At 61.6% G+C, this 15,780-nt stretch overlaps 4 protein-coding genes across 4 annotated transcripts; 2 read left to right on the top strand and 2 right to left on the bottom strand.

Annotated features, from left to right (window-relative positions):
- Positions 1–581: 581 nt before the first annotated feature.
- On the bottom strand, positions 582–1,997 carry MYCTH_11658 (transferase-like protein; the record flags this gene model as incomplete). Its single annotated transcript, XM_003663893.1, has 1 exon — positions 582–1,997. A coding segment is annotated over one exon (1,416 nt), but the record flags the coding sequence as incomplete, so codon positions are not given.
- A 1,075-nt stretch (positions 1,998–3,072) lies between these two features.
- MYCTH_108317 (polyketide synthase) lies at positions 3,073–10,270 on the top strand (the record flags this gene model as incomplete). The annotated part of the gene is made up of 5 exons (XM_003663894.1): positions 3,073–3,333; positions 3,399–3,485; positions 3,574–3,631; positions 3,748–8,954; positions 9,032–10,270. 5 exons carry the CDS (start codon positions 3,073–3,075, stop codon positions 10,268–10,270), a joined length of 6,852 nt encoding a protein of 2,283 aa, XP_003663942.1.
- A 539-nt stretch (positions 10,271–10,809) lies between these two features.
- On the bottom strand, positions 10,810–12,756 carry MYCTH_69746 (dTDP-D-glucose 4,6-dehydratase-like protein). The gene is made up of 3 exons (XM_003663895.1): positions 12,399–12,756; positions 11,745–12,274; positions 10,810–11,592 (listed from the first exon to the last, which is right to left on the bottom strand). The coding sequence occupies exons 1-3, from the start codon at positions 12,605–12,607 to the stop codon at positions 11,057–11,059; spliced, it is 1,275 nt and encodes a 424-aa protein (XP_003663943.1). The 5' UTR covers positions 12,608–12,756; the 3' UTR covers positions 10,810–11,056.
- Positions 12,757–13,254: 498 nt separating this feature from the next.
- Positions 13,255–14,881, top strand: MYCTH_82772 (epimerase/hydratase; the record flags this gene model as incomplete). Its single annotated transcript, XM_003663896.1, has 6 exons — positions 13,255–13,483; positions 13,577–13,679; positions 13,761–14,052; positions 14,135–14,257; positions 14,342–14,419; positions 14,513–14,881. Exons 1-6 carry the CDS (start codon positions 13,405–13,407, stop codon positions 14,879–14,881), a joined length of 1,044 nt encoding a protein of 347 aa, XP_003663944.1. The 5' UTR covers positions 13,255–13,404.
- Positions 14,882–15,780: the final 899 nt, after the last annotated feature.

A 15,780-nucleotide genomic window follows, 5' to 3' on the forward strand; every position in this document is an offset into this window, starting at 1 on the left:
AGCCCTCAAACCCCTGAAGTTAACCCTGGACGGGACGGAGTCTGGGTGAACAAGGACAATCCATGTTACAGGTACACTACTCCACAAGGCTGTATGCCTTGCAGACTACGCTCCACTACACTAGTGTAGTGGATGTACGGACGTACTTGAGTGATATACTTCACAGTATACTCCGCAGCGTATGTACATACACTGAAGGCTCGGCACGAATTACCTTGACTTGGCCGTCGGTCAACTCGCTAGTTTCTACCTACTTGAGAGTAGATATCTCCACTTGCAACCACGGGTAAAGTCGGTAAATTGTGTACAGAGTATTCTTTTTCATCCAGATAGTTAACTAGCTTAAAAGGCCTGTAGATAGGAAAGAGCTGAAATTCGAACGCGACAAGACTTGTATTTTGTTATTTTTTTAGGGGTATTTGTCCTAGAGCTGCACTGATGATACTGGGAAGAAGTTAACTAGCATGGACCACGTTACATTTCCTTCCTACGCTATCCAGCAGGAAAAACAAACCCCTCCCCCCCCCCCAAAAAAAAAAAAAAAAAAACGTCAAGTCTAATAACCATCAAAGAGGCATGCAGTACTTTGTCCACGCCTCGTCCCTCTCCAAGTGCTCCATCTCGTCCTCGAACAGGTTCATGGAGATCTCGACGCCGGCCGGCCTCTTGGGCAAGACGAGCGAGCAGCGGGCGTGGCGGCCGAACTTGCCCAGGTATGCCCTGAGGGCCTCGGCCCTGCCCGAGTTCGCAAAGAACCTGGCGCCGAAGAGGATGTCGTCGACGGGGAAGGCCAGCAGGTTGGAGATGAGCAGGTCGAAGCCGTGCACGCGGCGGAAGCGGGGGCGGACCAGGCCGAAGGACGGCGCCGTCTTGAGCAGGCCGTAGGCCTGGTTCAGGCTGGCGGCGTTGGCGCGGGCGGCGCCCTTGCGGACGGCGCGGGCCAGGCGCGCGAGCGGCACGGCCGGGTCCAGCACGTCGGCGGTCGGCAGGACCGCCTGGTTGTAGAAGGTCAGGTTGCCGAGGTAGAGCGGCGGCAGCGAGGCCGAGAAGTCGAGCCGCCCGTTGACGGCGCCCTCGAGGACGGTCTGCTCGGGCAGGGGCTCGCCCTCGCGGGCGACGGCGGCGCGCGCGCGCAGGTGGGCGCGCCACATGAGGGCCGTGATGACGTCGCTGGTCGAGAGGGCGGCGGCGCCCGACTCCCCCGGCTCCCCCGGCTCGTCGCAGATCTTCTGCAGCTCGGCCAGCTTGGCGGCGGGGATGTAGAAGGTCCGGTGCACGGCCTTGCGGTCGCGGTACGCCAGCTTGGCCGGGTCGTCGGCGGCCGTCTGGGGCCCCTCGAGGCCGACGAGGCCCCTGGTCCAGTCGTCCGGGTTCTCCGGCACGGGCGCGCCGGCCTCCTCCTCCCAGAGCCTGTCCGGCAGGGCGCGGTCGTACGTCTCGGGCGGGAAGTCGTCCTGCTCGGCCGAGGCGGAGGCGTCGTACAGGCTCCGGCAGTTGTCGGCCCAGGCCTTCATGACGATGACCATGCCGGTGCCGTCGACGGCGGCGTGGCAGGTCGACATGCAGAGGATGACGCCGCCGGGGATGAAGCTCGTCTGGGCGACGAAGATGTCGCAGCCCGCCTCCATGTCGCCCTCCACCGGCACGTCCAGGAGCTCCTCGTCCGGGAAGGCCTCGGGCGGGAACCCCTCGTTCTTCCAGTCGGCGTACGTCAGCTCCGTGTCCAGCTCCTTGTAGACCAGCTGGTGCGGGACCGGCCCTTCGGCGTCCCAGGGCTCGTAGCGGATCTCGCGCTGTCCCGGTCGCCAGCCGGGCGTGTTCGGCTCCTGCAGGTAGACCTTCCCGCCCAGCCACGGCATGCGCGAGAACATCTTGCGCAGGCCCTGGCCGAGGTAGTTGTAGACGTCCTTGGGGTCGACATCCGGTTGGAGCGGGAACCAGTAGCAGATCTTGATGTAGTTGGGCCGGTGGAGGTGATCGATCGGGGTCAAGGGGACCTTGGTCACTCGTGGAGGAGCCATCGAGACGGGGGGTAAATTAATAGGTAATAGGTAATAGGTACCTAGGGTAGGGGGTCTGGGGTGTGTGCTGACTGGGGCAGGACGCTCGCGTATTCATTAGGGTTGGGACTGATCCATCCTCACGCTCTTAAGATTGTTTTTGACACTTCAACGACCCCCAACATAGCTAAATAGCCAGGCTTCCGTGGACGACATCATCCTTTCCCCATGCCAACGGCGACCACGTTATGTTGCATACGCGGCCCGAGTCCCTGCGGTCACGGTAAGGTACCGAGGAAGGTAAGCAGACTCTGCAGAGTCTTGGGGTTTCCGACTTGCTGGGAGCCTACTCTTTCTTCGCCTGTGTCGCGGTATCTCCGTGTCAAATGCGAGTCCGGGATTGGTTGTGTCTAACTAATGCTAATAATCAGAGTTAACTCCGCCCCCGCCTCCCCCCCCTTCTCAACATCCCTGTTACTCCGCATAACTCCGGCACGCGCTACATAGTAGTCCGTACAAACACTTTGCAAATCTCACCTCGTTACCCCACAGATGGAGCTGACCGCACGCAGTCTGTCATGGTTGCCGCAGCGCAAGGTACCTAACTTGGTGCCTTTGTCATCCATCTCTCCGACCTGCAGGCTCGCGGCGGCGACAGAGTGCGTCACCCATGGCCGAGTAGGCGGAGTGTGCAAGGACACAGTAAACTCGGTCTTTCCAGTGTCAGAACCAGCGGCGTGGGCCAATCAACGGGATAAGCAATGATACCGTATACGCTAACGGCCTAATTCGAATTACTGGGAAAGACCGCGACGATGGCAACATGTAATTAGGCAGGTATTCTCGATGATGTCAATATCTAATGAAGAAGTCCTCCTCCTGGGCTTGCTTGTTCCGCTTTGACGGACCATCCTCGTTGCTGCTCCTCTGTTCCCATTCCCAGATTGTCTGCCTCGCTTGAGCTCTTAAGAGTGCTGGGCATCACCATCGTTGCTCCCGTTCCCAGAGGCAGGAGATCGAGACTCCTTCTAAGTCACAACCCGAAAAAAAAAAAAAAGAAGAAAGAAAAAAAATGACTGCCGACCACAACCTTCCCAACGGCTCTGCCTCTCACACCACCGCAAATGGCATTAACGGTCACGCCGCAGGGCGCCCTCGGCCGCGGGAGCCCATCGCCATCATCGGCATGAGCGCCAAGTTTGGAGGGTCTGCCAGCAGTCCTTCCAAGCTTTGGGACATGGTTAGGGATGGGAAGAGCGCATGGTCGCCAATCCCGAAAGATCGGTTCGATGTCGACTCTTTCTACCACCCGGACAAAGACAGGCCGGGCAGGGTACGTACTTTATAATTCGGGAGCTTTTTTGCCTTTTTGCTAATCAATGCAATCCATCTGCACAGAACCATGCTAGGGGAGGGTACTTCTTTCCCGGGGATATCGGACTCTTCGACGCAGGCTTCTTCAATCTGTCGGCGGATGCGGCCGGTGTAAGTGACCGCCGAGTCTCGGCTCCCCTGCCAACGAGACAGGACAGGGCCAAGCAAAAAGGGGCTCACTAACAAATATCCAATGTAGGCCATGGATCCTCAACTTCGCCTGCTGATGGAATCCGTGTACGAAGCGTGGGAAGATGGTAAGTTGATCATCATCATCTCTCTCTCTCTCTCTCCAGAGACCCAGAGACTGGTGTAAATGTTAAAATTCGGAGCCGCCCGCTAACATGATCATTCCCTTGTGTACGTTAATTAGCCTGCATTCCCCTCGACAAGGTCGCCGGTTCCGAGACTTCGGTCTACACGGGCGTGTACGGCAAGGATTACCACGAGCTGCAGACTCGGGATCCCGAAGTGCTCCCGGCGGCGTTCCTGACGGGAAACGGCATGGCCATGATGTCGAACCGGATCTCGCACTTCTTCGACCTGCAGGGCGCGAGCATGACCATCGACACCGGCTGCTCTTCGGGACTCGTGGCGCTGCACCAAGCCTGCCACAGCCTCTTGGCCGGAGAGTCGGACATGGCCGTCGTCGGCGGCACCGGCGTCATCCTGAACCCGGATATGTACATTGCCATGTCGACCCTGGGCATGGTCGGCGCGGACGGCAAGTGCTACGCCTGGGACGCCCGAGCGCAGGGATACGGCCGGGGAGAGGGTGTTGCCGCCCTGATCCTGAAGCCCCTGCGGGCGGCGTTGCGGGACGGCGACCAGGTGTACGGCGTCATCCGCGAGACGGGCCTGAACCAGGACGGCCTGACCAAGACCATCACGTCGCCGTCGGTCGAGTCCCAGATCAAGCTGATCGAAAAGTGCTACGGCCGCGCCGGCCTCGACCTGGCCGACACCGGCTACGTAGAGGCACACATGACGGGCACGCGCGCCGGCGATCTGGCCGAGGCGACCGCGCTGGCCAGGACCTTTGGCCGAGCTCGCAAGCCCGGGGACCCCGTGTACGTGGGATCGGTCAAGACCAACGTCGGGCATACCGAGGCCGTCAGCGGTCTGGCGGCCATCATCAAAACCCTCTTCGCCCTGAAGCACCGGGTGATCCCGCCCAACATCAACTACCAGACGCCCAATCCCGAGATCCCCCTGGAGGAGTGGAACCTGGCGGTGCCGACCTCGCTCGTCCCCTGGCCGGCGGACAAGGCGCTCCGTGCTTCGGTCAACAACTTCGGCTACGGCGGCGCCAACGCCCACGTCATCCTCGAGGCGCCACCCGGAGAGTACGAGGAGAAGCGGCGTGCCAGAGCACCAAAAGGGCCGGCCGAGTCGGAGCAGAGCAGGATCTTCCTGGTGAGCGGCAAGGACCAGGTGGCCACCAGCGGGCTGATGGCCAACCTTGCCGCCTACGTCCGGGAGCTGCCGGACGACAGCACGCTCGGCGGGATCGCGCGGACGCTGGACGAGGGCCGGACCCGGTTCCGCTGGCTCGCGGCCGTGCGGGCGCGCACCCGGGCGGAGCTGGCCGAGCGCCTCTCGCAGCCGTCGACGAAGCCGAAGCCGCAGCCGGCGCACGTCACGAGCGGCAAGCGGCCCCGGCTCGGGTTCGTCCTCAACGGACAGGGCGCGCAGTGGCACGCCATGGGTCGCGAGCTGATCGCGGCCTACCCCGTCTTCGGCGACGCGGTCCGGCGCGCCGACGCCGTGCTCCGGGGCCGCTACGGCGCCGACTGGTCCCTGCTCGAGGAGCTGAACCGGGACGCGAAGACGACCCGGGTCGGCGAGATGGCCCTGAGCCAGCCCGTCACCATCGCGCTCCAGCTCTGCCTGCTCGACCTGCTCGCCTCGTGGGACGTCCGGCCGTCCGCCTTCAGCAGCCACTCGAGCGGCGAGATCGCGGCCGCGTACGCCGCCGGCGTGCTCACCTTCGAGGAGGCCCTGGGGGCGGGCTACTACCGCGGCCAGATCCCGTCGCGCAGCAAGGAGCTCTCGGCCGTCCGCGGAGGCATGCTGGCCGCCGGCGTCAGCCGGGAAGACGCGGCCAGGTTCATCGCCGACACCAGGAGCGGCCGGGTCGTGGTCGCCTGCGTCAACTCGCCCGAGAGCGTCACCATCTCGGGCGACATCGAGGCCATCGACGAGGTCGAGGCCCGCCTCAGGGCGGAGGAGCTCTTCGCCAGGAAGCTCAAGGTGCCGCTCGCGTACCACTCGCACCACATGCGCCTCCTGGCGGACGAGTACACGGCCCGGCTCGTCGAGACGGTCAGGAGCCGGCCGGACGAGGGGTGGACGAGGCGGTACCGGTACGCGTCGCCCGTGACGGGCGACATCGTCACCGACTCGGAGGCGCTCGGGCCCGAGTACTTTGTCCGCAACCTGACCAGCCCGGTCCTGTTCAGCGAGGCGTTCGACAAGATGTGCTTCGGCGAGGACGGGACGGTCCAGGTCGACGTGGTCGTCGAGATCGGAGCGCACGGCACGCTCGCCGGGCCGATCCGGCAGATCCTCAAGAGACGCGGAACGACCGAGCTCCCGTACGTGTCGACGCTCTCGCGCAACGTCGACGCCGTCGAGACGATGCAGAACCTGGCCGTCGGCCTCCTGGAGCAGGGCTACCCGGTCGACCTGTCGGCCGTTAACGACCCCCTGGGCGCCGAGCCGGCCCTCGTGTACGACCTGCCCAAGTACGCGTGGAACCACACGACGCGCTACTGGACCGAGTCGCGCGTCAACCGCGAGATCCGGTCCAGGAAGCACAAACCCCACGAGCTCCTGGGGAGCCTGCTCCCCGGCGACAACGGGCTGGCGCCGACGTGGCGCAACTTCCTCCGCCAGAACGGCTCCTCGTGGCTGGTGGACCACCAGATCCAGGGCTACGTCGTCCTCCCGGGCGCCGGCTACGTCGCCATGGCCGTGGAGGCGGTCAGGCAGCACCTCGGCGCCGGCGCCGGCGGCCCGGGGTCGGTGGGAGACAACGACGACGACGACGGCATCACGGGCTTCCGGCTCCGCGACATCGAGGTCCTCAACGCCCTGACCATCCCGGACTCGAGCGCGGGCGTCGAGGTCCAGTTCAACCTGCGGCCGACCGAGAAGGACGACTGGTACGAGTTCCGGGTCTCGTCCCTGACCCTCTCCAACACCTGGACCGTCAACTGCACGGGCTTCATCCGGGCCGATACCGAGGAGTACTCCCCACTGCCGACCGTCAGCCCGGACAGCTTCTTCCACCCGGGCGCCAGGCGGGCCGACGTCGAGCCGGAGTCCCTGTGGGCGGACCTGCGCAGGATGAGCATGTACCACGGCCCCGTGTTCCGGCCGATCAACAGCATCAAGACGGCGCGCGACAAGGCGCTGACGTCCATCACGCTCAAGCCGGTCGTCGAGGAGGCGCACGACTACGTGATCCACCCGACCACGCTCGACGGCATCTTCATCGCCGCCTACAACGGCCTGCCGCGCAAGATCCGCGACGCCTTCACCGTCGTGCCGCGCAGGATCAAGGGCATCACCATCCGCCGCGACCTCCACCGCAGGGGCGGCCAGGACATCGACTGCTTCTCGCAGGTCCACAGCGCCGACACCAGGGGGTTCGACGCCACCATCGCCGTCACCAACACCAACGGCGGCAACGGAAGCGGCACGGGCGGTCGCGTTTCGCTGCTTGTCGACCACTTCTACGCCCAGGCCATCCCCCGCGAGGGGGGCGACGACTCGGACGCCCAGCAGCAGCAGCCCGGCATCATCTCGAAACTGCAGTGGGAGCCCGACCTCACGTTCCCCGTCGTCCCGGCCAGGCCGGCCACCTCCGCGCAGCAACAACAACAACAACAACAACAACAACAACCCCTGGTCTTCCGGCCGGACGACAAGCAGGCCGACTTTGAGCGCAAGGCGCCGCGCGTGGCCTTCCACCTCATCCACGACGCCGTGCGGGAGATCGAGAAGACACCCGACCGCCTGAGCCCCAAGTACCGGGACCTGTTCGGGTGGATGAAGGGCGTCGTGGCGACGGCGGCCAGGGGCGAGCTCGGCCCGCGGAGCGACACCTGGGCGCGCACCAGCAGCGGAACCAAGCAGCTGCTGATCGACGACCTCAACGCCAAGCCCGTCCCCGCCGGCAGGCTCCTGGTCCGCGTAGGCGAGAAGCTGCCCCGGATCCTCCGCGGCGAGGTCGACGACCGGGCCGTCGCCGAGCTCGTCAACGCCGACAACCTGCTGAGCCGGTACTACGTCGGCCACCCGACGCTCGAGGGCACGACGCTCAAGCAGATCGCCAGGGTCGCCGAGCAGCTGGCCATCGACCGCCCCGGCGCCACCGTGCTCGAGATCGGCGCCGGCTCCGGCGTCGTCTCCAAGGCCGTGCTCGAGGCGTTCGGAGCCCGCCACGGCGCGGACGGCGCGAGGTCGGTGCTCGGGCACTACGACTTCACCGACAACAGCAACAACAACAGCAATAATAACAACAACAACAACAACAACAACAGCGGCAGCAGCTCGCAGCAGCAGCAGCTCTTCTTCGACGAGGCGGCTAAGAAGCTCGCCCCCTGGAGCGACCTCCTGACCTTCAAGGAGCTCGACATCGGGGCGGACCCCGAGGAGCAAGGGTTCGCCGCGGCCAGCTACGACCTCGTCGTGGCCTCGCAGGCCCTCCACGACAAGGCGGTCCGCCGCGACGCCCTCCGCAACGTCAACAAGCTGCTCAAGCCGGGCGGCACCCTCCTCCTGGTCGAGACGACGCGGGACCCGGTCGAGCGCGAGCTCGTCTTCCGCGTCCTGCCCGGCGGCAAGAGCCCGACCCTCTCGGCGCGGGAGTGGGAAGAGATCTTGCGCGAGACCGGCTTCACCGCCCCGCGGTTCCCGGTTGGTGGCGCCGACGACTCCGACGACGCTTCCATCAGCATTATCCTGGCCAGCAAGGGGGCCGCCGCCCCGTCGTACCCGTCCTCCGTCTCCATCGTGTACGCCGGCCGGGCGCCTCCTCCCGAGTCGTGGACGGAGCAGCTGAGCGAGGCGATCCGGGCCAGGACCGGCGGGTCGTCGGTTGTTGCGGTCGAGAACCTGGACGAGCTCGAGGTCTCGCCGGAGACGGCGTACATCTTCACGCCCGAGCTGCGGGCGCCCTTCACGGCCCGGCTGGACGAGGCCTCGTTCGAGAAGCTGAAGGCCTTCCTGCTCGACGCCCAGCTGATCCTCTGGCTCAGCAGCGGCGGCCTCGTGGACGCCGACGAGCCGCTGGTCGGCGCCACCAACGGCCTGCTGCGCGTGCTGCGGCAGGAGGACGCCGGCAAGCGGATCGCCCACCTCGACTTTGACCTTCCGCGGACCGCCGACGCCAACGGCGACGACAACCCCAACCCCTGGACGGCCGACAAGATCGACTACATCGTCGAGGTGTTCGAGCGGACCTTCGAGAAGGGCTTCGCGTCTGCCTATCCCGACCACGACTGGGAGTACTCGGTCAAGAAGGACTCGGGCGTGTTCGTGCCGAGAGCCTATCCCGTCCTGCAAGCTCGGGTGAGTTTTACACATATTTAATGATGTTGGTTAAACTATCGCGGGACATAGCGGCTAACAGAAAGGACCAAAAAAAGGATACCTCCGATCTCCCCCCCCTGAATCTGAACCGCGACGACGCGACCTATCTCGTCATCGGCGGCATGGGCGGCATCGGCCAGCACATCGCCGCCTGGATGATGGAGAAGGGGGCCAGGAACGTGCTGATCGTCTCGCGCGGCGCCGAGGCGAGCCCGGACGTGCCCTCCATGAAGGCCATGGCGGAGGCGGACGGGTGCAAGCTGGCGATCCGGTCGTGCGACGTGACCGACGCGCGCGCCTTCGCCGACCTCCTCGCGTGGGCCGCCTCCTCCTCCGCCGGCGGCGGCGGCCTGCCCCCGATCCGGGGCGTCGTCAACGCGGCCATGGTGCTGCGGAACTCGGTCCTCGACCACATGTCGTACGCCCTCTGGCGGTCCGGCATCCGCGTCAAGGTCGACGGCAGCTCCAACGCCCACGCCCTGCTGCTGCCGCCGCCCGACCTCGACTTCTTCGTCCAGCTGTCCTCCGCCGTCGGCGTCCCCGGCCACCCGTCCCAGGCCCACTACGCGGCCGGGAACACGTTCCAGGACGCCCTGGCCCGCCACCGCGCCGTCCGCGGCCTGCCCGCCGTCACCCTCGACCTGACCGCCATCGAGGGCGTCGGGTGGATGGCCCAGCAGGGCGACGAGGAGGCCCAGCAGGAGGTCGTGCGGCGCATCCGGAAGGTCGGCCTGTCGCCCGCGGGCATCGACCTGGTCATGGACCTGGTCGAGGCCGCCATCCGCGACCCGCTGCGCGCCTCCGCCGCCGACAGCCAGGTCGTCGTCGGCCTGTCGACCTACGCGAGCATCCCCGACGGGTCCGTGACCAAGGCGGACCGGCGGTTCGGCACGCTGCGGCTGGCGACGAAGCGGGCGGTGGCGGGGGCGGACGACGACGCCGCAGGGGGGGCTGCGGCGTCGGGGTCGGGCGGCGGCGGCAAGGACGGCGTCGCGGAGCTGCTTAGGGCGGCCGCGGACGGCAGCATCAGCAGGGCCGAGGCGGCGCCCCTGGTCGTCGACGCCGTCGCCGCCAGGACGGCCGCCATCTTCAACCTCGGCCGTGACGAGATCGACGGCGGCCGCCCCCTGTCCGGCTACGGCGTCGACTCGCTCGTCGCCGTCGAGTTGCGCAACTGGCTCGTCGGCTGCCTCAAGGCCAAGGTCTCCATCTTCGACATCCTCCAGTCGCCCTCGCTCGACGACTTTGGCGCCCTCCTGGTCGAGAAGAGCGAGTTGCTCAAGGGGTTGGCTTAGGACGCTGTGAGAGTGCTTGAAATTGTCGCTGTTGGCTCTTAGACCTGTTTCCTTTGTTTTCCTTTGTTGGCTCTTAGACCTCTGTTTCCTTTGTTTTTCCCGTTGGTCTAGGTTGGGTTTGATAGTAGTCTGTCTCCTTGTTATGATCATAACCATTAAAGTACCCCTAAATATACCTACATTACTACAAGCAAGCAGCATACCTCATTGCAATGCACTAACACTAGAGACCGAGTACAATTACCCCAGAAATGCCTAAATCAGATGATTGTAAAGCCTTCTGCGGGTGTATATACTATGGCATGGCTTGCCATACATACCACAGTCGAGAGATGATGCATGTTACATTTCCCCGACAGTACGGGTCCGTACAGGATTCTCTAATTAACAATACCGGGAGGAACAATACGGAGCCCTGCAAGTCCAAACCGCCCTCGACTCTTATCGACAACTTCACAGCCATATAAGCCACATAGGAGAGAGCGTCGGGGTTTGGCTGTCACCAGGCCGACTCGGTGAAGGTTAGGTACCTTAGATGTACCTTAGCTCTAAGATGCCGCATTCTGTGACCTGAAATCATCTAGAGTACCACGAAGCCGCCTAACAAGAAATAACAGCCGCAAGCCCAGTGTGCCCCGCCCTCTTCACGCGCCTCCGGCGCCTTGCTTTCGCTTCCGTACACACACCCGAGTAGTTCGGACACACACTTCTATCATATCGTAAACCCCGCAGCTTCTCGCGTCTTCTTCTTCTTCTTCTTCTTCTTAAAGTCCCAGTCATCAATCGTCATGCCGCGATAGCCTTCCTCAAGTCTACTCCGTCCCGGGCGTCGATAGCCCCGAGGGGATTCGCGTCCCCCGTATCATTAATAATCACCGCCGGCGTCTGCACCGCGATCTTGTCGAGGCTGCCCTCGTCCGGCCACCAGACCTTCAGGTTCCGCCTGTACCAGTCCACCGTGGCCGCGAGGCCGTCCTCGAACGACACCTTCTGCCTCCACCCGAGGCGCCGGAGCTTGGTCCCGTCGACGCGGTAGTCGTGGTCGTTGAAGGGCCGGTCCGGGATCCAGGACAGCCGGGTCGAGAAGTCGGCGTGCGGCGTGTAGCCGAAGAGGCCGAGCATGCGGACGGCCACCTCGATGTTGGTCACGCCCGACTCCGACTCGACGTTGTACGCCTCGCCCACGACGCCCTTGTGGAGGATGGTGTCGAACCCGTCCGCCGCGTCGGCCCCGTACAGGTATCGCCGCTTGTTGAGGCCGGACCCCTGGATGGTCAGGGGTTGGCCCTTGGACAGGAGAGTGAAGAAGCGGGGGATGATCTCTGTAATAATAAGTGTGTGTGCGCGCGTGTGTGCGTGTGTGACACGATCAAGGAGCAAAATCTCAAAAAAAAAAAAAAAAAAAAAAACATCACCGACAAGTCATCCCGCGCGGAACGACTCGAGGAGGAGAGAGAAGACAAAGACAACTTACTTTCCGGGTACTGGCCTGGCCCGAAAACGTTATTGCTCCGGACAATCACGACCGGGATGCCGAACGACTTGTAGTACGCGTACACGTACATCTCGGCCGCCGCCTTGGAGGCCGAGTAGGGGTTGGTCGGCAGGAACTGCTTGTTCTCGTCGGCGCACTCGTCGGCGATGTCGCCGTACACCTCGTCGGTGCTGACGTGGATGAAGCGCCTGACGCGGCCGTGGCGGCGGGCGCTGTCGAGCAGCACCTGGGTGCCGACGACGTTGTTGAGCGTGAAGGAGGCCGGGTCGTGGAACGAGTTCTGCACGTGCGAGTGGGCGGCAAAGTGCATGATGCAGTCGATGTCGTGCTCGGCCAGGACGCGGTCGACGGCGCTCTGCCACGTGATGTCGCCCTTGACGAAGGTGAAGTTGGGGAAGTCGCCGAGGCAGCTCACGTTGGCCGTCGACGACACGTAGTTCTGCATGTCGAAGCAGACAACGTTGTACTCGGGATACTGCACCACGAGGTGCCGGGTCACCCAGCCGCCGCTGTTTTCATTTTTTTCTCGTGTCAGCACAGCACACCTGGGAATTGTTTGAAAATGTTGGGCACTGGCTGGGGGAAGAGGGAGGAAAGGGGGAAGAAAGGGGGAGGCAAGTCAGGGGTAATTACATGAACCCAGCACCCCCGGTGATCAGGATATTCTTGATGTCGCTCCTCGGCTCGAACCTGGTGGTTCCGATGAGTTTCAGCGCATCATTGTCATCGCTGGTGAGCGTGATGCTTTCCACGCTCACGCGCTCTTTCCATCGTGGGCTGTCGGGCGGCGTGAACTTGTCGTCGGACCGAGCCGTCTTGAGATCTGCTGGGAATGGAGACATCAGGGGTATCACGGAAGGACGAACAAGCGCTGGAGAAAAGTTCTGAGGGCGAGAAGGACGAATTAGTTCCCCGAGTCGGCCTGACCTGATCAAAGCTATTTTCAATCCGCTCGGTGGATGATGATTTTTTTGCAGTTCAGAGGTTAATTAGATGTTCCCGCCGCCTCGATCAACATGGAAAAGACGGCCTTTGGTTCAGCCGAGCATACATAAGAGTTCCAATTCTTGACCCAATTTCGCTCATCTAGCCGACTTGTAACCGGAGTAAACCCTCGCCTCGTCAGCGGCACTCCCCCCCATACGCATCTCGTGGGTAATTACGCTGCAAGTGCTGATTAGGCCGCCGCGGTCACCTCGTCAGCACCGTCGGTGAACCTCTAAGCCTTTGGAGTTGAAGTGCCTATCGCACAACTCCGGAAATAACAGCGAGGGGAAAGTCCCCGAAATGCACGGTCTAGAATTCATCACCCTGGCTTGAGCCTCATCGGGTGGCGGAGTCAGAGTCAGTGTCGGAGTTGACTCCTCCCGAAGTCAACTCCGTGGGATGTCAGGCGCCGAGCCCGCTCCAGTAGCAATCGATTCAGGGTACGTACACGATTCTCCCGTCCGTTTCGGCTGATAGTCGTCACGCACATCTCTCCAAGATACGAACTCTCTGTTATCTGAGAGTCTGCTTGTCAAATGTGCCCCTTCTCTCCAGTTTAGCATCTGGCCACAACGGCGACCACTTACTTCCGTGACCCCAGTGAGGAAGAGCAAGAGAGGGAGAGACAGAGAGACAGAAAACCTAAACAGGAATGCCACACATGCTTCTGGAAGACCACCGGGAGAAGATGAACGGCCACAAGGAGACGCCGGTTGACTACCTCCTCTTTGGTACGTTATCTGGGAATAATGGAGTTTTGATGCCGTCCCCTGCACTGCACACCAGCCTGGATGGCAGGGCTAACAAACTTTCCATGTAATTAGGCAATGGCTGGATTGCCAGCCAAGTCAAGCAACTCCTGCTGGAGCAGGGGAAAGTCGTGGCGACGTCCTTCGCGCGACTGGAGAACAGGGAGGATGTGATGAGGTTAGTCAAGTTTCGTTCTCCGACTGATGTGTCGATTTAGTACTGTCCTGAAAGGCAAGAGAACTAATCTTCCATATTCAGGGATCTGAAGCGATATGCCCCAAGACGTGTCATGAACTTTGCTGGAGTCCGTGGCCTGCCAAATGCCGACTGGTGCGAGGACCATAAGGTCGAGACGGCTCGATCCAACGTTCTAGGCGTCATGAATCTCGTTGATTGCTGCTACCTGCTCGACATCCACATCACTCATTTCGGTTCGGCTTGTGTATACGAACACGACGCCAACCACCCGCCGGACCATCACTTCACCGAGGATGACGAGCCGTTCTATCATGCCTCGTTTTACTCCCACACGAGACTTGTCAGCGAATGGGTACGTCTAGTGAAACAAACCCTAGAATTTGGAGAGATACTTTGCCCACCCGGACTCGACGGGGAAGCTCACGCGTCGACAGGCTATCCGCCATTATCCGAATCTCCTCATCCTTCGCGTCCGAGCCCCCATCGCGGCGAACCTGGACCCGAACAACCTTCTCACCAAGCTCTTCAACTACAAGAGGATCCTGAACATACCGGCGGTAAGCAGAGAAGAGATCGCCAAAGTTCTAATTTCTTTTCTTTTTGAGCAAAGACTAAATAACACATGTATCATTAATTACTAGTCCGGGACCGTCCTTCCCGACCTGTTGCCCGGCGCCATCCTGCTTGCCGAGCATGGTGAGACGGGCATCTACAACCTGGTACGTGAGCATTAATATGCGGTTTGACATGCGCAGCCGCCAAAGTCGCAATCCGGGAGGGAACACTGACGGTAGTTATTTCTTCTTGTACAGATCAGCCCCCAGCCCTTCACCAACAACGAGATCCTCTCCCTCGCCAAGAAGTACGTCCACCCGTCGCTGACGTGGGAGAACTTCGAGCTGGAGGACCAGAAGGCGGTGCTGAAGGCCCCGCGGTGCAATCCCGTCTTCGACACCACCAAGCTGGTCAACAAGCTCCGCGAGCTGGGCTACCAAGTCAAGGACACGCACGACGCGCTCGAGGACATGTTCATCAAGATGGGAGAGCAGCTCGCCCGCGTCGCCTCGTTTGGAGGCCTGAGCAGCGAGGAGGCCCTTCTCGCGCTGACCACGCGCGAGCGGGCGATCGGGCCGCGCCCCGGAGAGCAGCAGGTTAACGCGAGTCCGATTGCTACCCGTTAGTCAGTTTAGGTGTTGCAGCATCCGTTTTTTTGGCCGTGGGCGGGACGGAATCGACCTTCGGTGGAGTTTATAGATGGCATAATTAGCAGACGAGTGCATGCGAATCCTAGAGTGTTATGTCCGCTGCTTCACGATGCTGTTTCGGTATCTAGTGCAGGTTCATCCATAATAGTGTATGCTTGGTCCAGTCCAGGGCTATTTTGAGAGATATCCTTTCCGCCTTGCGCTACCGATCTCAGAAAGTTAAAGGTATAATTATGTAGTCCGGGAATATCTTGATGGGGAACGTCTCCATCTCTCACGAGAGGAACAATACCTCCCCGTCAAACCGTATTCCAGTCGAGATTCGGGCACCGTCATACAGAGATTGAAAGGATGCCAAAAGCGTTACGAGCATCTCTAGAATGCTACACAAGCACCATGCGGAGGGAGGTACAGCTCTAGAGTACCGCATCAGTAGGTTTCGTTAGGGATGTTCCTTAAGAACATGGACGATCTAAACTGCGCAAATATATGGCTCCCTCATTCTTCTTTCCTTTGAAGTCCACAATGCACTTTATTCAACCTTTGAAGCCCCTGTTACGGGCTTTCACTCCATACTGTTCGCTGATCGAGTCTTCCAACCGCGTTTCACAAAGGAGATCAGCTGCATTGCAACAGAACAGTCTTACACCTTCTTGTACCTGAACGCGAGAGGGCCAAAGCAAGTTTTAAGTATTTAAGAAGCCAGTCAGATATGTTGGCTTGACTGTCCCGACTCCATTTCTCACGGCACCCACTCACACCCACTCACCGCTCCTGGCCACACATTTCGATCCCAACTCCATCTATTCAAGATGTGCGTCTACGACCAGGTGAACCTCGGTTGCATCTACTGCAACAGGTGCCTTGATGTCCAG

Source organism: Thermothelomyces thermophilus, chromosome 4 (genome assembly GCF_000226095.1).
Source record: "Thermothelomyces thermophilus ATCC 42464 chromosome 4, complete sequence".
Classification (NCBI taxonomy): Eukaryota; Fungi; Ascomycota; class Sordariomycetes; order Sordariales; family Chaetomiaceae; genus Thermothelomyces; species Thermothelomyces thermophilus.

Excerpts from the sequence above, each read along its gene's own strand:
- MYCTH_69746 (XM_003663895.1), bottom strand. The coding sequence starts at position 12,607 with ATGTCTCCATTCCCAGCAGATCTCAAGACGGCTCGGTCCGACGACAAG. Across the intron at positions 12,275-12,398 it reads ACCGGGGGTGCTGGGTTCAT|CGGCGGCTGGGTGACCCGGC; the intron begins GTAATTACCCCT and ends AAATGAAAACAG. Across the intron at positions 11,593-11,744 it reads GCCAGGCCAGTACCCGGAAA|AGATCATCCCCCGCTTCTTC; the intron begins GTAAGTTGTCTT and ends TTATTATTACAG.